Here is a 22632-nt window from a genome sequence, read left to right as displayed (position 1 = left end):
CTTTGGCAGAAACATGAGCCCAGGTTCTTAGTTTACAAAACTGGGCCGCAGTGGCGCCTCCCAAGTGTGTGCAGTGCAGGGGCAGCTGCCCGGGGTTGGGGGCGGGGAGGCCCCACAGTGGCTTTTTACACAGTGTGCGACAGTCAGATGTCCTTCATGGTACGTGTAGATGAAAGCAGCTTCGCCTGCAGAAACGGGACCACAGCACGAGACCGCGCTTGGGGTCAAAATCATGGGTCTGCATACCCCCATGTACACAAGCTGCTCGAGTAGGCCGCGTCCGGGGTTGATGGGAGGCTAAGACTGGGGTTCACCGGACCAAAGCAGAGGGTGAAGGAGAGTAGTACTGGAAACTAGGACTGCCGCTGGCTGTTGGGTCTCCTGCCCGGCCCTCGCCTGCAATCCAATCCCGACATGAGAGCCACAGCCCCCCTCCTACTGAGGGGGCCAGGGTTTCCTCTTGTGACGCCACGAATGGTATATTCTGGAAGGTTCCCTCTGTCACAGGCCCTGTGGAGTCAGTAGCACTCCGGGCAAACCAGGGGCCTGGATTCACTGAGCTTACTTTCTTGTTGGGGAGACAAAGGCCAATGGTGGACTTTTAAAAATAAAATGGTAACTTCTGAAAGGATTTGGGAAGGAAACAAACAGGGTGAAGTAAAGGAGAGACAGCGGCAGGAGGAAGCCATCTGGATCAGTGGGTCAGGGAGGGCCTGCGCGGGAGGAGACATCTTGGTTTGAGGCCCGAGGGGACCTGAAAGGGCCCTCTGGAGCCGGGCCGGGGAAGAGCCTTCCGGGGAGCAAGGGCAGTAGTTGTAAACACCTGGTTGGGAGACGAACAGATTTCCAGGGCTGGGGTGCCTGCAAGCCCCGTGACTGAGGAGAGGGGACGAGACAGGTCTGGACAGGTGAGCTGTCCCCAGTCCCTGAGGGCCTTGTAGGCCAGGGTGACAGGTGTGGATTCTATCCTTCTAACCCAGTGTTCCCTTAACTCATGTCCCTCTTCCCCCAAACCCAAGGAGCTTGGCACCCAGATGGCAGGCAGACCTGGGATTTGGGACAGACGAAGTCCAGGGATTATGTTGCGCCCATTCTGCCGGCTCAGCCTGCGAGAAGCACCCAGGCCTCCCTGAGTGTGGTTATGTCCAGGAGGGGGGAGGTCAAAATAACCGACAGCACTAAGGCCTAGACCTTAAGTTTTGCAAGAGGTCTTTAGGGAGTTGGCTGAAAGGACGGTTACGTTTCCCGAGAACTTCACCTGCGTCTTCTCAGGGCAGGAGAGGGTTCTTCCCTGGGGAGTTTTCAATACATGTGAAAGGGCTTCAAGCCAGGCACAAAATAACTCAGGGAAAGTAAATCACCCCCAAGCTGAGTAGCCGATGCTGTGGGGCCTCCCCCTCCAGCCTTCAGGGCCAGATCTGGGAGCCTGGGAAAGCTGGTCTTGGCCTGGTCAGACTCGGGGCTGGCACGGGTGGGCTGCCTGAGCAGAGAGCCAGGGCTGCGGCTCCTTCTGGCCCTCCGCCCCGGGGGAGCACCCCCACCGCCCCGCTGTGGCCGAGCAGACAGACGGCAGCTCCCCTCACAGAAGCGCTGGGCGGCTGGGGATCCCCTCCCAGTCTGTTGAAGTCTAGGCTGGGGCAGACCCGGGGAATCCTTCATATGGCTGGGCCACGACGCGGAGGCCGCAGCAGGGCCCAGCCCAAGTCAGCCGGTCAGGGAGTCACCCGTCAAGGAAACCTAACACACACAGAGCACGTCCCCCAATGCGCTTCCGCCAGCTGGCCATACCCCACAAAGCAGGACCTCCCAGCCAGTCGTGCCCACGGGTTCCCACACTGCTCTTTTCTCCGCCATTCACTCTGGCCCCCAATCCCACCCCAGTGCTCCAGGCTCCGTGAGGCGCTGTACTCCCCCAATCCACGGGTCATTGTCCCTCACATCAAGGAAGGGTAAACCCATGACTGAACGGTTTTCATTTTGTCATTGGACAGGGCTGAGAATGCTGAGGTGCTGTCAGCCCCGGGTAACAAGCTCTGAGGACTCTCAGTTCTAATGAGAACGCCCTGTCCGTGGATTCCAAGATCAAACCTGCAGGTAGGTTACACTGACTACATCACTTGGAAATGGACCACTCTGAGGGCTACGGCAGGCTAGAGTCAGCGAAGTAATCCCTGGATCCAGTTCCCAGGTGGATTCCTAGACATAACAGGGGAAATTGGATCCTGACCCCCCAAATGGTAGCCCCCCAGGAGTACTGGGATGGACAGCTCGAAGGGGGAGTATCTCAGAAAAGCCGCACATAAGAAGTTAATGTGTGATAAAAGTGGCATTACAGGGGCACGTGGGTGGCTCAGTGGGTTAAGCTTCTGCCTTCGGCTCAGGTCATGATCTTAGGGTCTTGGGATGGAGGCCGCATCGGGCTCTCTGCTCAGCGGGGAGCCTGCTTCCCCCTCTCTCTCTGCCTGCCTCTCTGCCTACTTGTGATCTCTGTCAAATAAATGAATAAAATCTTAAAAAAAAAATGTGGCATTACAGTTCCATGGAAGATTTCCCATTAACCAGCACTGGAGCCGTCAATGAGCTAACTGAAAACAGAACAAAACTGGTATAAGTCCTTGTCTCACGCCACAAACTGAAATAAAGTTCACATGGATCCAAGCGAGACATGTAATGAACAGAAGGAAAAAAAGAAAAGCTCTAGAAAAGGGTGAAGATTTGATCTACGACTGAGAAAGAATACTTGGAACTTCAAAGCAAATTGAAATCACCAAAAAAATTGTACAGATTTAACCATATAGAAAGATACATTTCTATATAACATCATAAAATGACAAGTCAATGAGCATAGAAAATACCTGCAATAAATATGAAAGTATTACTATTATGAATATACCAGATGTTCACACAAATAGGTAAGAGGAACAACCCTTGTACAAAGGGACAAAGGATATGAAGACGTTTCAAGAGAGAAGAACTGCTGATAGGTCAGTGTAGCTTTATACACTCTACCTAAGGTGCGGGAGTTTCCCTCAGCCAAACAATTCTCGTGACATCAGCTGGTGACCTATTTAACTCAATTCTGACACCATCTACCTAAAGAGTGTCAGGTCCCACTGGCCAAGGGTTCAGTCTCATAAGCCGCCCCACCCCTGCCCCACCCCCCACTTCAGAGGAGACTTCATTACCTGGCCGCATGGATGACATCACTGGGCACTGGGCGTGGGTGACCGACTCCAGCTGGTCTGCCCCCCTACCCGCATCCCAGATTGTGGGGTTCCCTTCTAATCCCGAGGTTGCTTCTGGGGCAACTAAACCCCATCTATAGAGCCCTGCCAAAAGTCAGCTCATTAACATAAACCCAGATGTGGTTGAAAGGGGTTGTTAACGGATAAAGAAGATACCTTTAACTCTATGGTCACTTATGAAATTCCAAAGGTTTTGGGAACTCTGTGCCAAGAAGGGGAATAAAGACCAAATATATATTCTCCTTATGTAAATCACGGTATCATTAACTAACATGAAAAAAGTCTATATGTTTTGTAATGTGAGCAAAGATATGCCAAGTCAAATAACCTAGGAGTTTCCCTATCAAAATCGCAGGTGAAAAGGTTGTCACAGAGCGCATGACAGACGGTGCGGGGATGGTGGGAACGTTGAACAGCTGAGCAGACTTTCTAAGAGGCAATTTGGCAATTTGCACCGAAACCCCTAAAAATCATTCTTTTTGGCCTAGTTGTCCCACTCAGGAGTTTATCCTATGGCAGCAATCAGAAATGCGATCAATGATTTATATACTGGAATGTTCATGGTAGTTGGTATTTGGCAAAACCCGGGAAGGAACCGGAACGCCCACCACTGGAATTAAGACACATCACGGCAATGGAACTCTGCCGACTTTAGAATAAAGTCACGTCTAAAATCACATTCTATGGTACGACTGCCAGAGAGAGACTCAGGAAACATTCTAAAAAGTTCGTGTTAGCCGTGGGATCCGTCTCTGGATGGTGGCAATATGGACAATTGTTCTCTTTTTGCATTGAAAATATTTCCAGAATTATGTGTTGTATTTATGTAAAAGTGAAACTTAAAAAACAAACATAAACAACCTTTATCATTAGGTGAGATAAGGCAGGAGTTGGCTGAAAAGAACACGGGGGAAGGGGAATAGGTACAGAATCCAGTCTAATGAACGGAGTCTCAGGTTAGGGCTTGGGGAGGAATGCGGTATAGGGAGAAGATACTGAAAACTGTACAGTAGTTGCCAGGAGGTAGGAAGGAAAGAGGGATCGTGTGTGTTTTCTTTCCTAAAGGAGCCTTTGGGTTTACAGGTGAAGAACTGTAACGGAGGTTCTTAAGGGAAGAGCCCACATTAAATTATTTTAAGATTAGCCCCAGCAGCCCTAAGCTCCCGCCGTGAATTTCCATCAAGGCACGAGGAGCACCGCAGTCTAGTAACAGACGGTCCAAAGATCTCAGACCCCGTAATATTCCGAGTCAAGAACGCTGGTCTTTCTGTGTATTTGAAGGATTGGAAGCGTGTTTTTGTAACTTCGGGGACTAGTTCAGCTCCTGCGAGTCCGGGATCTGCTCCTGTCCGGACGCCCGGTTCTGCTGAGCGGCCGCTGTGGCCGCCTCACGCGCCACACACACTCGTTTGTCCAGACTCGGGGCGAGCCCTGGCGCTCACACTTGTCCCCGGGGGTCTCTCACGGGGGCCCCTGGCGTCGCCCGCCCCTTCTCGGGGTTCGGACGCGCCCCGGCTGGCGCTGGGGGGCGCTGGGGGAAGGAGGCAAAGCGGGCGGGGCGGGTGCCGGGGGGCGCGCGGACGCCCACCGCCCTGCCCGGACCCCCGCTCGCGGCTAGGCTGAGGCGGGCGCGGGCTCACGCCGGGGCGGGCCGAGGGCCAGGTGGGCCGCGTGCGGGGCAGGTACTTACACGCACCGGGGGCCGAGCCCTCGGAGAGCGGAGCGGGCGGGTCTCCGGCCGGCGTCCCCGCGGCGCGCTCGGGAGAGGGGCCGGGGGCGCGGAGCCGAGCGGGCGGACGCGGTCACCGTCCCTGTGCCTGCGGCGGCCCCGCTCGCACCCGCGCGGGTGCCCAAGTAAACAGCGCTCGGAGGGTCGGGCCGTTTGTGCTGACTGGTGCCCCGTCAGCTGATTTCACTTTCATTTCTTCACTTGCCGGGGCTCGTGACTTGTCGGAAAAGGGGGACGCGCGCGGCGCTGCAGTTTGGCGGCCCGTCCCCGCGCTGGAGCCCCGCGCTGCCGACGGCCGGCCACAGCCAGGTGAGTGTCGCCGCGTCGCACACGGACCCGGGACGGCAAACCGCCCGGGATGCGGGCGCCGCGGAAACACGGCCTAGGACTTCATTCAGAGGGGCCCTTCGTCGTCCCCTGGTCTGAGACCCCCGCCAGTTCCCCCGCCTGTCCCTTGCTTTCCCGAAGTCGGCTCTGCGGGATAACGGGGCTTCCCGGGACCGAGCCCAGGTGTCCTCCGCGTTCCCACGGGGACGTGTCTTCCTTCAAAATAAGAGCAGGACGACGCTTTTATTTTGTAATCCTAGGGGGATTGGCCAGAGTTTTAAAAATTGCTTCCTTGGCTCCCAGGACCAGCTGGGAATTCCAATGTGGAGCAAAGCTCGGTTAGGTCGGGGGACAGCTACCCTAGGAATCCTGGAGTCCTTCGGGGTTTCTCTTCCCCTCCCCGGTCCTTCCCATTCCCCGCCTTTGTAGTTCTTTTATTATTTTTTAAAAAATATTTTATTCATTTATTTGCAATTCTTTCCAACTCAAACCTAGAAGGATGAGGTCTAATAGGAAGAAAAGAGGCTCGGGCCAGGGATCTCCTCTGCAGATTCCTAATTATCTTCTCAGGCTCTCCGCATCAGGTTCCTCTCTCTGACTGGCCCGGGCACCCGCTCTCCAGGCTGTTCTGGAAACCAGGGCTGAGGTGTGAGAGTGCTTCGCCCTGAGTGCTGAGTACTGGGCTCGCAGCGATGGCAGCTGTTTCCGTTCAAAGCCGAATTTGTAAATATTTGGCGTGACCTTCATGACCATGCCTTGAAGGCAGAGACAGAAATAACTTTCTGGTACAAATATAAAAATAGTTACTGTGAAAATCAAACACTGGTGAGTACAGTGCTATGGTATTCAAGAGACATTATTTGAAGTTTATTTATTTGAAGTCAGAATACGCAGTTTCGATAGAGCCCAGCGTTCGGAGTTCATTGTGGAAAGCAGCAATCCCACGTTCTCCCTCCTTCGCCGGAGGCAAGTGCTTTCACCTGTTTCAGCGTTTACCTCAGTTCTCAAAATAACCCTCCTGGTCCCCACTTTCTGGGTTTTCAGTTTCAGGCCTAATCTATTGATTAACCAATCAGCTGTTACAGCTCCCTGACTCTGGCTTCCTCAAGCCTGAGTCTTCTCTTCCTCCTCTGTCCAGACTGGGTATATCAAAAGTTTATTTTCATCAATATTCAGTGTCTGCAGTACTGTCATATGTAAACTTCGCACACAGTAGTGGGACCTATAGAAAATTGGTTTGTTTTGTTTTGTGTTTCCTTCCCCGGAAAACTGTTACTCTTCCCTGGAGATAATAATTGCCTTAATTCTTTGTTTGCTTGGAGTCCTCTGTGCTTAACAGCCATCCAACCCGCAAATCTGAAATCTTTTTTCAAGAAATGTGTATGCATGCTACTTGACCTCTTCCCGAGAGTCACTCACTCCGGGAGTGCCCTTGGACCTGCTTCTGCCTTCTGGGCACAGCGCAGTCCTCCTGGAAGTTTCCCCGTCCCCCATCCTAGGGATTCCCTTAGCCTCTGTCTGACTGGGAATCGCCTGTTGCCATCATCAAAGGCTTTTACGGATTTAGTCTTCATTCTGCTCTTAAACTTGATCAATCAAAGGTCAATCGAGTACAGAATTTTAGGTGAAAGTAACTTGCACTTGTAATTTTGAAAGCCTTAGTCCACTCTATCTGGCCTCCGTGTTATTTTGTGAGTTTAAAGCTGTTCTGCTTTACAGCTTCCCACATGGTCTCCTCTCCTGTTCTCATCGTGCAGCTTTGTCTTAAACAAAAATGATGATTTTTAGTGGGCTTTTGAGAAGGAACAAAATGAAATGTGCCCAGTTGGTCATTTTTAACTGGAAGTGTATTTTTTTTTTTTTTAAACACCTTAGAGGATCTTTCTAGCAGTCTCTTTCACTGGCTCTGGTAACATGCTGAGCTGGTGAGCTTCTTGCTCTAATCAAAGCTACTAGTCTCCTCTTAATTGCTTATCACCCAAATCGCCACTGGTTTTTGTTTTATTTGTTTTAATTTATTATTACTTTTTTCACCATTGGTTTTGCCTGCCCCCTGGGGGGTGAACTTCCCCACCCTGTTCCAAACACCTCAGTGTACTTGGGGAGAACGCCTGAGCTCTCGGTTTGCAGGCCGCCCCTCCTCCTGGGGTGGCCGCCGGCCTCTGCGGGAGCACGGTTGGCGTGGGGCAGTCCCTCCCGCCTGGTCCGCCTTCTTCCCTCCCCTGCCCGGGGAGCCAGCCCTGGCAAAGGGGGCCTGTCCGCTCTGGTGCGGTGTAGGGGGGAGGCCCTGACCTCTCGGTTGTACTTGCCCGGAACGGAGTCTCTGTGGCACTGAGGTAGGACCGGAGAAATGCTAGCAGCCGGGGCCTGCCGGGGAGATGCCCCAGCCCTTGACTGTGACCTTGGCCACCCGCTCAGGGAGAAGGGAGATTCCCTCTTGCTGAACCAGCGGGAAGGGAGGAGTGGGTATGGCTTAAGTCTGAGATGTAGTAAATTTTCTTTTCTTTTCCTTTTTTTTTTTTTTGGTAAATTTTCTTGAATGTTTCTTCATTTGTTGTATGTCCTTAGGACAATTTCCTGAGACTTGAGGCTTAAAATGAGTGTTTTTTTTAAAACAGTGATGGTATTCTCATATGGGAGCAGATGGAGGAACCTCTTAGGGTGTTCTAGAACTGGGTCTCTGTCCCTTTCTTGTTTTTTAAGGGGAAAAATTTTTTAAAAAATATTTTGTTCATTTGAGACTGAGAGAGAGAGCACAAGTGGGGAAGGGGCAGAGGGAGAGGGACAAGCAGGCTCCCCCCTGAGCCTGGGTTTAGCCCCCAACACTGGGTTTAGCTCCATCCCAGGACTGGGAGATCATGACCTGAGCTGAAAGCAGACACTTAACCATATGAGCCACCCACGCAAAAATTTAACTGAATAAAATCTAAGGGCATTAAAGTATTGAATACATGAACAAAGCTGAAATGACAAATTTCAGAAAATTACAAAATAAGAAGCCAATGGTTGTAACTTGCAAGCCGCTTAGTCTATAAATTTAGAACTGATAAGAATACCGATAGGTTTAACTGTGATGTCTTTGTTGTTGTTTAGGTTTTTCATTTTGTTAAAAGGAATAATGCCAATAAGTTTATTGAGGTAAATATTAAGCTACTTCTACAGATTTCGAAGAATATATTGAAATAGTCTCTCCCCCCTGGTTATATCCTGCCTGGCTTTGTAAACTGACAGTGATGGTTTAAGTAATAGTGTAAGTGTAATATTTACATCCTTCCATTCTAGGGGACTCGATGAAATAGAAATAATGTGTCATAATTAAGTTAAACCCATCTATATTTTAAAATGCTCTAGAAGTTATAATTCTCTCAAACTTCAGTAAGACCAAGCAAAAAAAATCAAACAGCAGCAATTAAAGTGTTCATCAGAGGTAAATCAAAATTGCTTTTTTAATGTTTTTTTTTCCAGCTTTACGATGAGTGACAAATGAAACTTGCATATATTTGAAGCATACAACATGATAATTTAATATACATTGTGAAATGATTACCACAATCAAGTTAACTAATATATCCATCACTTCACTTATTTTGCGGGGGTGATAACACGAGATCTCTCTAAGCAAATTGACAGATATAGGGGCACCGGGGTGGCTCAGTCCTTGGGCATCAGCCTTCAGCTCAGGTCATGATCCCAGGGTCCTAGAATTGAGCCCCACATCGGGCTCCCTGCTCAGCGGGAGGCCTGCTTCTCCCTCTCCCACTCCCTCTGCTTATATTCCCTCTCGCTCGCTCTCTCTTGTCAAATAAATAAATCTTTAAAAAAAATTGACAGATGTATAAAGAAAATGTGAGAGGCGCCTGGGTGGCTGGGTTCAGTGACTGCCTTCAGCTCAGGTCACGATCCTGGAGTCCCAGGATCGAGTCCCGTGTTGGGCTCCCTGCTCAGCGGGGAGCCTGCTTTTCCCTCTGACCTTTCCCTTTTCATGATCTCTCTCTCTCTCATTCTCTTTTTCTCTCAAATAAACAAAAATTTTTTAAATTAAAAAAGAGTGATCATATATTACATAATGTTTATCTATGTCCTTCTATATAGTGGGATATTACTCAGCCATGAGAAAGAAATCCTATTTGCAACAACATGGGTGACCCTGGAGGACACTATTCATTATTTTTTATTTTCTTATTTGGTTACTTTTTCACAAAAGGAATAGGGTTTGAACTGGAGGACATTATACTAAGTGAAACGAACCAGACACAGACAAATACTGCATGATCACAAAATGGAATCTAAAAAAAACAACAACCTATAGTAACACAGAATGCAGTTGAGTCTTTCAGAAGCTGGGTTAAGGGGAGAAAGGGGGAGAGATCAGAAGGTAAAGTCCTTCAGTTCATAAGATGAGTCTGGAGACCTAATGTACCGCACGGTGGTTATAGTGAGTCGTTAGGCATTGCGTACTCGAAATCTAACTTACTTTTGAAGAGAAAAAAACCCAGATGTCCTGCCGTGGCTGCGGCTGTTCGGGGGTCGGCTGCACTGACCTCTGAATGAGACCTGCATGTGACCCTGGGTCGCTGTGACTTCATGGCCAAGCTGTCCTCCTCTCCTATGGAAGGGGGACTTCCCAGCGTCTGCGGGATTTTCTCTGAAGAGAGAGGTGAGTTTACCACCTTCCGCACAGAGATTTTATGGGCTCCTTTATCATTTGAAGCCTGTGTCATTCATGTCCAATACTTTCAAGCGTTTTTTTTTTTTTTTTTTTTTTTTTTTTGCCTTTCAGTTCCCACACTCTCTGTTCCTCATCTCGGGAAAGCAGGCTTAGGGTTTGCTGTGGGTGAGCGTTTTTATCCCAGCTGTCCATTATTTCCTCTGAAGTCGGGCTACACTTTCTTCTGAGATGCCTTTAGCATTAGTTTGTTGGGACTGGAAGGGTTTCAATCTGCCTTTGATCATGTCCTTTTTTTTTTAAATTTGAGAACACACACACACACACACGATTGAGTGAGCAGAGGAGGGGTGGCGGGAGGGGGAGACTCTCCAGCGGACGCCCTTCTGCCTGTGGAGCCCGGCGCCGGACTTGATCCCGTGACCCTGAGATCAGGACCTGAGCTGAAACCAAGAGTCGGACGCTTAACTGACTGAGCCGCCCAGGCGCCCCGATCACGGCTGTTCGGAAAGAGGAGCCATCATCACGCAATAACAGGACGGTTTGGGGAGCTTGGTTTTTGCTTTGTTTTTGAGAGCTCCACTGGGTCCGCAAGTCAACTTGGTCAACCTCTTCCCACGGCTCTTAGGTGCTGCCAAACACAGACTTTGTACCCTCAGACGACTGGCCTCCACGAGGGGTGACCCGAGAGATCCATAGCCTTGGATAAACTTATTTAATCTTTTCACTGACCTGTGTTCTTCAACCAGGACAGAAAAGCATGTGACTACCTCTTTATTCCCCCTTGATGTTAGCTTCTTATTAAAAATTAAAAACTCGGGGCACCTGGGTGGCGCAGTGGGTTAAAGCCTCTGCCTTCAGCTCAGGTCATGATCTCAGGGTCCTGGGATTGAGCCCAGCATCGGGCTCTCTGCTCAGCGGGGAGCCTGCTTCCTCCTCTCTCTCTGCCTGCCTCTCTGCCTACTTGTGATCTCTGTCTGTCAAATAAATAAAACCTTAAAAAAAAATTAAAAACTCATAGCAGCATATACTGAAGGGAAACCCAAAGGGCTTTGTCTCCTCCGATTCTAGCCCCAGAACACTGCTCCAGAACCGAGCTGGGAAGCTAGCTTTGTGGCAGTCTGTGTTGGGCGGGCAGAAGGGGCTACTTACGATGGCGAAAGTTCCCGCCACAAGACCTGAACCCGGACCGGAGAACAAAGGCCCAAGCAGGAATCTGAGACCACCCCCCCCTCCCCCCGCCCGGGGCTCCTATGGACCAATGGGACCCCGACGAGCAGGCGAAATATCCGAATAAGGGAAACTTGCCAAAAGACCCCTGAGCTCCCCTCGAGACCCCTTAAAAGCCCCTCCTCCCTGCCTTAGGCGCGACTTCCGCCACTCTGCTTTCCAGAGTCACCGAACCTCGCCCGAGGGGGCCCACCTCCTCCCGGCGCAACTTTCCTGGCGCCCCTTCCCCTGAGCCCTGAAACTTCGCCGGAGAGGCCTTTAATAAATCTTTTGCCTCGCACCCACTTTGCCTGGTGTCGTGCTTATCTCACCGGAAAAACTTTGGAGGGTTGTTTTTTTTTTTTTTTAAGATTTTATTTATTTATTTGACAGAGAGAAATCACAAGTAGGCAGAGAGGCAGGCAGAGAGAGAGGAGGAAGCAGGCTCCCCGCTGAGCAGAAAGCCCGATGTGGGGCTCGAACCCAGGACCTGGGATCATGACCTGAGCCGAAGGCAGCGGCTTAAACCACTGAGCCACCCAGGCGCCCCTCTCGCCGGAAAAACTTCACAGTCTGAAGGAGCCGCGTGGTTCCCAAGGTGCCAGAAGCTCGGTTGCTGGTTACGGGTAGCCGGTGGACCGCATCTGTCTGCTTGGAACCCTGTGGAATGTTCTATTTCTGAAACGAGCACCTAGCAACCCCGACCCGACTAGCGGGCAGTGAGGCCCGGCCGAATAGAGCAGGACCCCTCACTCTGTTCGCTGCTGCGCGCGCGGAAAGCCACGATGTGTCTTGCGCGCTGGGGGGAGCATAGAAAGGCTGACGGCCCCCAGAGGAGACTGACCCACGCGCTCTGGCCGCCCCAGGCCCCGCCTGACCCCATGCAAATCCTGGAGGATCAGGGCGGTGTCGGGCCATAACCCACGTTCTCTGCCTGCCCGCCCGTTCGGGCCCAGTGCGGAGAGCCGTGCAGTGGAGGACCCCAGGCCCACGTCCTGGAGGGAGCCGCCCCCTTCGAGTTCGTTTCCTCCTGCTGGCTGGAGGCCAGATCGTGCCCGGCAGGGTGACAAGGCTCTCACGTCCCTGTGGACTTGCTTGAGCCCGTGTTTGGTCAGTGCAGACCAACCACGTCACAGGGCGGATGGGCCTCGCCAGACGTGTCGCTTCGCTGGTAAAACCCAGGACACATGAAGGGGAACTGCTGATGTCTTAACGTTTCCTGTGTTTTCAGGGAGCCGCGCTGCCGTCGAGTCCCGGTGCTCTCGGGCGAGGTGACTCCCTGACCCTGGCTCCTTCCAGCACGTGCTGCCGTCCGCACCCAGCCGTCTGCAGACTGGCGGTGACCGCGGTGCAGGGAGCGCGACGTTGTCTCGGCTCAATGTGCCAATTCTGTTTCCTTATACAGAATCACTGTCCTAGTGTCCCTGCCGCGGATTGGGCCCAGGGCTGCCCAGCTTGTCACCCAGGACTCTGCCAGGAGCAGCTGTCTCCATGCAGCCTGTCCCCAGAGGAGCAGAGCAGGGAGCCCAGGCTGGGCGGGGAGCCCTGCAGGTGCCGGTTCGGTCGCCTGTGAGCGTGGTGGGGAACAGAGGCTCCTGCCAGGCTTAGGGTGAGGGGATGAAGAGGGCCCAGGTTTGGTGAAGTGATAATCATAATTTATTTGAAAGCGAAATCACCAATTAAGCATTTATAACGTGTTTGTAAAAGTCAAGAATTCAGCCATAACATCAAAGGTTTTTATTACAAAAAAAAAATGACTTAAGCAACCTCTTTTTATATTCAGAAAGACTGTTCACCCTTCTGGGGTAAAAATGAAATATAACTTTTTTTTATTGTTTTGGTGGTGGAGGGCAAATCATTCTTTTTTTAAAAAATATTTTTATTTATTTATTTGACAGATCACAAGTTGGCAGAGAGATAGGCAAAGAGAGAGTGGGGGAAGCAGGCTCTTTGCTCAGCGAGGAGCCTGATACAGGACCCGATCCCAGGACCCCGGGATCATGACTTGAGCAGAGGCTTTAACCTCTGAGCCACGAAGCCACCCCAGGGCAGATCTTTCTTAAAGCCTGATTGTACAGAGCAATTTAATGATGTCAGGATGAAAGCCCCGGAGTTAGCGGGTGTCTTGTTTCATCTCAGAAAGCCCTCTGCCTGAGCTGGTGGGCCAGGGACGGCTTCAGGACCCCAGCCCCTCTAGACACCCCTGCTGTCCTGCGTGGGGAGCCAGAGATGATACAGAATCTGCGTCATGTTTGCCGAGAGGACGGTGTCATAGTAGATACTCAGTCCTCTTCTTTCGTAGTGGCCTCAATTTTTTAAAGGATTTTTTTTTTTTACCTAGAATTTCAGGTTTTCCATTTTCTTTCAGTTCTTTAAAATTGCAATTCCGTTTTCTTCTGGCTTCTATAGTTTCTGTAAAGAGATCAGATTGAATTCTCATAGTTTTTCAATTGAAGGAAATGTGGCTTCCGCCCACCCTCTGGCTGCTGTCACAATTTGTCTTTTACTTTTGGTTTTTACCTGTTTGACTATGGTGTGTTTGTGGTTTTCCTCATGTTTATCCTGCTTGAGCTCTGCTGCCCTTCACTTCTGCAAGTTTCTTCAAATATTGCTTCTTTCATTCTCTTCCTCGTCTCCTTCTGGAACTCAGTTAGACGTTAAAACTTAGAGACTGTATATCCTACATCTCTCTTACCCTCTATTCTGGCTTTTTTTTTTTTTTTTTAAATCCTCTAAATTTTATTCTGGATAGCTCTTGTTGGCCAGTCTTAAAACTGATTTGGCCTTCTGCTGTATCTAGCCTGCTGTAAACCCATGTAATGAATGATGAAGTTCAGATACTGTATTTTTCAGCTCTAGAATGTCAACTTGATTTTTTTTTTAAGATTTTATTTATTTTATTTGACAGGCAGAGATCACAAGTAGGCAGAGAGGCAGGCAGAGAGAGAGAGGAGGAAGCAGGATCCCCACTGAGCAGAGAGCCCGATGCGGGACTCGATCCCAGGACCCTGGGATCATGACCTGAGCCGAAGGCAGAGGCTTTAACCCACTGAGCCACCCAGGCGCCCCTGTCAACTTGATTCTTAAAGCCTAATTGTGTTGAAATTCTCCATGTTTGCATTGATTTTCACCTTTTCCTGTATAACTTTTAATGGTCATTTTGAAGTCTTTTTTGTTAACTCCATTTATTGGATTATCTCTGGACCTTCTGTTATCTGCTTTCTTTCTTGACTTTTGGTCACTTTTTCTTTTTTTTTTTTTTTAAGATTTTATTTATTGGGACGCCTGGGTGGCTCAGTTGGTTAAGCAGCTGCCTTCGGCTCAGGTCATGATCCCAGCATGCTGGGATCGAGTCCCACATCGGGCTCCTTGCTCGGCGGGGAGCCTGCTTCTCCCTCTGCCTCTGCCTGCCATTCTGTCTGCCTGTGCTCACGCTCTCTCTCTCTCTCTCTCTCTCACAAAAAAAAAAAAAAGTGAAAAAAAAAGATTTTATTTATTTGACAGAGATAGATCACAAGTAGGAAGAGAGGCAGGCAGGGCTTGGCGGGGGTTGGGGAGCAGGCTCCCCACTGAGCAGAGAGCCTGATGTGGGGCTCAATCCCAGGACCCTGGGATCATGACCTGAGCCGAAGGCAGAGACTTTAACACACTGAGCCACCCAGGTGCCCCCAGTTTTTATTTCTTATCTCCTAGTTTTTAATTACATGCTAGACAGGCGTTAATACCTTATAGAAGGCCTGGATTATGTTATCTTCTTCTAAAGAATAGTTTTGTTCTGGGAGAATTTGTATTACTAGCAGATTTTCTCTGTCTTGTTGGTTTTTTTTTTTTTTTTAAACATTTTATTTATTTATTGAACAGACAGAGATCACAAGTAGGCAGAGAGGCAGGCAGAGAGAGAGGAGGAAGCAGACTCCCCGCGGAGCAGAGAGCCTGATGCGGGGCTCGATCCCAGGACCCTGAGACCAGTGGATTAAAGCCTCTGCCTTCAGCTTGGGTCATGGTCTCAGGGTCCGGGGGTTTTATTTTAATCTTTGTTTGAATGTTCCATTTCAGTTTTGTCCTTAGTCTTAGGCTGGAGCCTTTGCTCTTATGAATGGTGGTCTTTATTCACAGGACATGTTTTTTTCTGAGTTTTCAATTCAATGTTGGGGATTTTCACCAAGGTCTCTATATTCTGGTTGAGTTGGAACCCCAGTGTCTTCCCAGGACTCTCTTCTACTCTGTTTACTATACTTGCCTTTACATAAACATCTTAGGATATGGTCAGGGACCTGAGAGTAATTTTCTACATAGATTTTGGGGGCTGTTTTTCTGTGGTTCCTTCTTTTTCAGTATGCTGCCTCTAAATTTCAGCTCTCAGAGCAGACGCAAACTCTGATCTCTATTTTGTCTGGCCAGTAAGATTGTGGGGTTCCTCCTCTGAACCATGGTTTGGAAAATGCCTCTAGGATGAAAGGTGGGACTGAATGAATGAATAAGCACCACAGTCCTGTGCTAATCACGATCTGTTGCCTGAAGTCACTTATGTCATGTAGATGATTTGGTTTTAGTTTATAGAGGATGGGTTAGTCCATTACCAGCTTTTCTGTAATGGATAGAAATGGACACTGTCATTCATTTTTATAAATGGATAGCAATATAAATATTTAAATATAAATATTTAAGGTTCCGGGATGCCTGGATGGCTCAGTGGGTTGAGCCTCTGCCTTCGGTTCAGTTCATGATCTCAGGCTCCCGGGATCAAGCCCCACATCCAGCTCTTTGATTGGCGGGGAGTCTGCTTTCCCCTCCCCTCTGCCTGCCTCTCTGCTTACTTGTGCTCTCTCTCTGTCAAATAAATAAAAATCTTTAAATAAATACATACATACATACTTAAGGTTCCTCCATGTCTTTTCATGGCTTGATAGCTCATTTCTTTTTAGTGCTGAATAACCCATTGTCTCTGGATGTACCAGTTTATTTACCATTCCGCTACTGAAAGGCATCTTGGTTTCTTTCAAGTTTTGGCACTTACGAATAAACCTGCTGTTAATATCTGTGTGGACAGAAGTTACAACTCCTTTATGTGAATACCAAGGACTGTGATTTGGGGATCATATAGTAAGAATACGTTTTGGTTTTGTCTTTCAAAGTGGCCATACCATTTTTTTTTAAGGATTTACTTATTTGACAGAGATCACAAGTAGGCAGAGAAGCAGGCAGAGAGAGAGGGGAAGCAGGCTCCCTGCTGAGCAGAGAGCCCGATGTGGGGCTGGATCCCAGGACCCTGAGATCATGACCTGAGCAGAAGGCAGAGATTCAACCCACTGAGCCACCCATGCACCCCGGCCGTACCATTTTTTATTCCGTACTCTATTAGGAAGTATTTTCTCTGCTTCTGTCTTCTGTTAGAGATTGTAGATTTGGTGTAATTTCTTAAATTTTTTATAGAATTCAGTCAACCCATCTGGGCCTGGTGATTTCTCTCTCGACAACTTATTGATTCAATTTAATTGATACAGGCTTATTCAACTAGTCTATTTCTTCCTGTGTGAATTTTGGCAGATTGTGTCTTTCAGGGAGTTGGTCCATATCATATAGGTTAACCAATTTGTGGGTAGACAGTTGTTTGGAATATTCTTTTATTAACCTTTTAATGTCTGTGTTTTTAGTACTAATGGCTTCTCCTTTCTGATATTAATAATTTGTCTTTTTTTTTCTTAATTAACATTGCCAGAAGCTTATGTTATTGACAATGGAATATTATTCAACATTAAAAACAAATTAGCTATTAAGGCATGAAAAGACATGATAAAGTTTATATGCATATTACTAAGTGAAATAAGTCAATCTGAAAAGGCTAAATACTGTATGATTCCAGCTATGTGATATTCTGGAAAAAGTTAAACTATACAGACAGCAAAAAAATGAGTGGTTGCCAGGGGTTAGTAGGGAGAGAAAGATGAATATGCAAAGAGAATATTTAGGGCAGTGAAACTACTTTTTTTTTTAAGATTTTATTTGAGAGAGATTGAGAAAGCATGAGAGCATGAGCAGTGGGGGAGGCGGAGAGGGAAAAGCAGACTCCCTGCTGAGCAGGAATCCGGATGCAGGACTTGATCCCAGGACTCTGCTTAACTGACTGAGCCCAGGGGGCCCCAGTGAAACTAATCTGTATGGTACTGTAACGGTAGATCTATCTCAGTAGACATTTGTCCAGACTGACAAAGTACAACACCCTGAGTAAACCCTAATGTAAACTATGGGCTTTGGATCGTCATGATGTATCAGTATAAGGGTCCTTAGTTCTAACAGATGGTGGGCGATGGTGATAATGGGGAGGCTATGTAGGTGTGGGTGTCCAGGGGTTTATGGGAAATACTTTCTGCTCAGTATTGCTGTGAACTTTTTCTAAAAAATAAACTCTATTAAAACAGAAAATAAAACCAAAACAGAAACATAGTTACTCTTTTACTATCCCAGTGAGTTCTCCTTGAATCCTCTGGCTTTTGGGATTGTTGGGAGTAGACTACCCAACCTTGAGTTTTCTTACTTCCATCTTGCTACTATGGTATTAGGTTATGACCTAATTAGCTTGTAGCCTGTATCTTTCATGTACCTCATCTACCTGATTCTCATTCTGCTTAGCCTTACCCCGCAATGGACACCACTGGTGACCTGTGACTCTCGTTTTCTCACTCATCACATCCATCTTGACTTATTTGCTTGATGTACCTATTTCTCTGTAGTGTTGTTGAGGAATCCCTCCACTGCCGTCTTATGAATGACAAACTGTGAGATGTCCCACTTGCTTTCACATGACTAAATGGCTGGAAATGGACATTCATTAGCTCTAAAGCAAACTGCACATCTCATCTTTTACATTGTTGCTACATTTTGAGAAGTAAAATGACCACCGTAAACCATCAACTATGCATTTCGGTGCTATTTTGTGACACACTTGCTTTGTGCAATTAACACCCTTTAATACATAGTATTTTCTTTAACTGTCACATGTGTACAACTTAGCACTTTCCTATGTACCTTCTTACTCTGTAATTATGTTAGTCTTGTGTGTTTTACATGTACAATTATACAGTTATCTAGTGGGGAGAAATGTCTTTTATACCATTGATGGTTTCTAGCACACTAAAAGAAATTCAAGAAAAGATATTTGTTGATTGACTTAGTAAGGTGCCTACTAGGGATGTTAGAGTCATTGATAGTAGATGTCGTTCTGTCCTTGAGTTCTTAGTTTTTTGGTGTTCTAATGCACACGTTGTTTTGGGAGAATTCAGAAGTTCATAGATTTTTTTTCCATCCTGACAAAAATTAAATATAAATAAGTGATTTTAAATTTTCTGTAATTTCTCTGGATTTCTTTTTAAATCTCTGGAAGATGTTGCCACTAATGAAGATGGGTTATCTGAACCTTGTAGTTGGTTGTATCTGTAAGCGGGGGAGAGAGAGAGAGGGGGTGGGGAGGGCTTTTCTTTTTCTTTCTTTTCCTTTTCTTTTTACTAAGTAAGCATACAGTATTTTCATCCAAGGTTTTCAGAGTAGCATAAAGCTGAATTATTTGTCTCTTTGGAGCTTCAAATAGAAGGCAGGTTGTCCATACTTCTTACTTGGTTGCTCATCCTTATTTTTAGTTGGATATGGAGCTATTTTCATAGAGTTTTGCTCGTTGCATTCTTCAGCTTGAAGACTCTTTTCTTTGCTAATATCCGCGTCCTTTTTGAGACTTGAGGGATAAGTCTCCCATTTGCTGCTGACAGGTTTTACGTCTTTAGTCTTTGTGGCCTTGATTCGAGAGTGTTTTTTCTTCTTCTTGGGCACTTTGAGAGGTGACAGGTTTTCAAGTGATCTCTGGGACACAGACTGGAGCCACTCTAGAGAGCTGACCGTCAGATTCCTTTGGCTTATAAGAGGGTGATTTCTGGGTGGTGTCCAAGATGTGCTGTATCTCTTTACATTTATGTAAGTTGCTGGCTTTAGTCTAGGAAAGAAATGAAATACATGAGGTTTTTCTCTTGTCCTGTACCCTAGGTATTTGTAGTCTTTAGGTATTTGTCACAGTTTGTCTTATTTTTAAATCTTGTGGTGAATTCATCTTCCCTTAGGATTTTTACCACTGTTTCTGTGAGAATGATCTAGGTCTTCAGTTTCTGGTCATGACTTCTCGGAACTACTCCAATCCTGTACTTGTGAATGCCAAGAGGGTATGTTTGTTGAGATACCTGCTCCGACCCAAGCTTCCCGACTTCCACTCTGGGCCTCAGTGCCTAACCTATACATTTAAATGTTAAAGTAAATGTTCTCTAAAATTCCACTTTCTCTAAAAATCTACTTGTTTACTCTATTAGAATATACTCAGTTACACGCTACACATTTTTTTTCTATAGTCAGTAAAAAGATCAGTATGAATCCAAAAGATGGAAAGTGCATCATTTCTTTTTCCTCAAAGTGAAAAATCTCTCCAGTCACATTTTGATATGCATAGTCTTTCTCAAGAATTTTTATCATGAAAAAAAAAGGAATTTTTATCATTAATAGATGGAATGCTGAATATGAGATTTATTCCTTAATACCTGATTTCTGAACAGTGTTTGACAGGGAGGAAGAGATGTAAGGCCTCTTGCTGATATGATACTGATTAGCATCCACCTAGACTCTATTCATTTTGGTTAAGAACAGAACAGACAATTTAAGCTCCAGCCCCATAATTACATTCAAATGTTACATTCTTTAGTATAATAATTCTGCCAGCTGTTAAAGTACATTCAGTATTCTCTCCCTAGTCCAAACTTGGAAAGATGTCTAAAATGGTTTGACAAAAGTATGATTTTCTCATTTTGGGGGTTAGTCTCACTTTACTCTGTAATCACTTCCTATGGGTGACATTACGTGTGCCGAGCCAGTCAGACAAAATATATAAAGTCATAAAGAAATAAGTTCAAAGAGCAAAAAATATCCACTTGATTGTATTGAAGTTTATAGTGAATTAATCTGTTAAGAATGGTCTTCCTGGGGCGCCTGGGTGGCTCAGTGATTTAAAATCTCTGCCTTCGGCTCAGGTCATGATCCCAGGGTCCTGGGATCAAGTCCTGCATCGGGCTCTCTGCTCAGCAGGAAGCCTGCTTCTCCATCTCTCTCTGCCTACTTGTGATCTCTGTCAAATAAATAAATAAAATCTTAAAAAAAAAAAAAGAATGGTCTTGCTTGCTATTTTCCTTTTTTTTTTTCTTGTTTCCATGTATACCTATGGTAGATACTTTGGGGAAGGGCCTACCCCAGGCACAAGGTGCCTTTCTCTGGGGACTACCTCTTGACCCACAAGGGTCGTCAGCCATTTGTAACTATCTGTTCTCTACCCACTGGCATGGTTGCCAACCAGATTCTCTTTCCCTGTAACTTTGAATTGGGAAGAAGAGAGAGTCTTGAAAGCTCAAGTGTTGGGGGTTGCAAATTTGTGCAGGTGTGAGGTATGAAGAGTTTTCTGCAGAGAGAGACAAACGGAGACTGAAGATGGATAGAGTTCAGGCGGCTTTCCGTTCCCTAGTTTCAGCCCTTTTCTGAGACCTGACGGAATTTTCTCTACCCTTTATTGCCGTAAATTGTCTTAGATTTTCTTATACTTCTTCCCTCCTACCCGACCTTGTACTTTCTGATTAAAGTAGCTTAAATTGGTTTCTGTTATTTGCACCTAAAGCATTCTTAATTAATACAATCTATTAGCTGTCTATTTGTCTGTGTCAAATAAATAAATAACATCTTTAAAAAAAAAAGAGTTGGGGGGGGGAGCATAAAGAAGAATATCACCCTCTGTCAGGGCTTCATCCAGAGAGAACCATTGTTGGGGCTATGTGCTACCAGAGATCTTTGTAGGTGTGTATGTGTTTAATAGGCACACTTTAAATAGACTTGCATAGTCTGTAAATGCAACCCTAACAAAGTTGATTTGTAGTTTTTATTCACTTATGCATTGCGAACATTATCACGTTAATTAATCTGTACTTAAAATATTTCATAGCTACATAATACTTCATTCTATGGATATACTATAAGCACTTTTTCTGTTGTTGAACATTTAGGTTCATTTCGTTTCCTTTTTCTTTGACGCTTTTATTATTTATTTATTTTTTTTTTTTAAAGATTTTATTTATTTGACAGAGAGAGAGAGAGATCACAAGTAGGCAGAGAGGCAGGCAGAGAGAGAGGGAGAAGCAGGCTCCCCGCCAAGCAGAGAGCCTGATGCTGGGCTCGATCTCAGGACCCTGAGATCATGACCTGAGCCGAAGGCAGAGGCTTAACCCACTGAGCCACCCAGGCGCCCCTCTTTGACGCTTTTAAACGATACTGAAATATCGTTTAAAAGCATCAAGGCACCTGGGTGGCTCAGTCGATTAAGCATCTGAATCTTCAGATTTTCTCCCTGCCCACCCTCACTCATTCTCTCTCTGAAATAAATAAATCTTAAATAAAGAAGTGAACATCATTACAGAAACCTCTTACCTAGGTTTTCCACCCCCCACTTCTGGAAGTTTAATTTCCTTTTTTTGAGTGTACGTGCTGCCGAAGCGAGCACATTTTTTGAGAGAAAGAAAGTGGTGGGGGAGGGGCAGAAGGAGAAGGAGAGTGAATCTTAATTAAGTAGGCTCCCATGCTCAGGACAGAGCTTGATGTGGGGCTCGATCTCACAACCCTGAGATCATGAACTGAGCTAAAATCAAGAATCAGAAACTTAACAGACTAAGCCACCAGGCGCCCTATCCCTAGGTTTAATTTCTAAAAGTGGAATTTTTTTAGTCAAAATGGATATATAATATTGAGGATTTTTCGTTTGCACTGTGGGATTGCCTTTCAAAACTCTGCATCAAAAAAACCCCACCCAAAACCAAAAGAAACACGACTCTGTATGAATTCATATTCCAACCATCAGTGAGTTAATTCTTCGGTCGAGAGGCACAAACGAATAGTATTTCATTATTGCTTTAATTTGCACTCCTTTAAGTGAAATTAAACATTTAAAATATTTATTGACCAATTTTTTTCTTTTGTGAATTTCTGGTTCATAGCCTTTGCTCATTTTCCTACTAAAATATTCAAAATTTTGTCATTGATGTGTAGGTCATCTGTGAATATTTAGTTTATTGGTCCTCTGTTTTTCATTTGTATTTTAAAGGGAATATAACAGACTCTGAAAACAGATTGTCTGTTGGCTGTGTGACCTTGGACAAATCACTTAAACTCTTTGCACCTCAATTTCCTTAGGTGCAGAGTGTAAAATACACATGGTGTGTGTGCAAACACAGAATCATGTCTAGTATAGAGATACCTCATTAAGATTTGTTAATAATGTTTTCAGCTTGCTGTTGTCTCTTAGGTATACGTGTTTCCTTTTGTTCTTAGTGATGGTTCTATTTTTTTTTTTATCTTTAAAAGAAATCTGGTCTTATTCTTTATGCTTTCCT

The 22632-nt window shown here is 46.4% G+C and overlaps 1 protein-coding gene and 1 long non-coding RNA gene across 3 annotated transcripts in view; one reads left to right on the top strand and one right to left on the bottom strand.

Annotated features, from left to right (window-relative positions):
• Positions 1-5156: 5156 nt before the first annotated feature.
• Positions 5157-22632, top strand: part of LOC125080991 (uncharacterized) — a 34895-nt gene continuing 17419 nt past the window's right edge. The window contains exons 1-2 of the long non-coding RNA XR_007121557.1: positions 5157-5283; positions 12582-12745. This is a non-coding gene — a long non-coding RNA (uncharacterized LOC125080991). The remainder of the gene's footprint in view (positions 5284-12581; positions 12746-22632) is intronic.
• Positions 18087-22632, bottom strand: part of AGBL3 (AGBL carboxypeptidase 3) — a 56220-nt gene continuing 51674 nt past the window's right edge. For both annotated transcript variants that reach the window (XM_047695276.1, XM_047695275.1), the window contains exon 19: positions 18087-19157. In XM_047695276.1, the coding sequence (XP_047551232.1) occupies positions 18734-19157 (424 nt within the window). In that variant the 3' untranslated portion in view covers positions 18087-18733. The remainder of the gene's footprint in view (positions 19158-22632) is intronic.

Source organism: Lutra lutra, chromosome 11 (assembly GCF_902655055.1).
Source record: "Lutra lutra chromosome 11, mLutLut1.2, whole genome shotgun sequence".
Taxonomy (NCBI): domain Eukaryota; kingdom Metazoa; phylum Chordata; class Mammalia; order Carnivora; family Mustelidae; genus Lutra; species Lutra lutra.
Note: the sequence above shows the minus strand (reverse complement) of the source record. Positions and strands in the feature narration are given on the sequence as shown.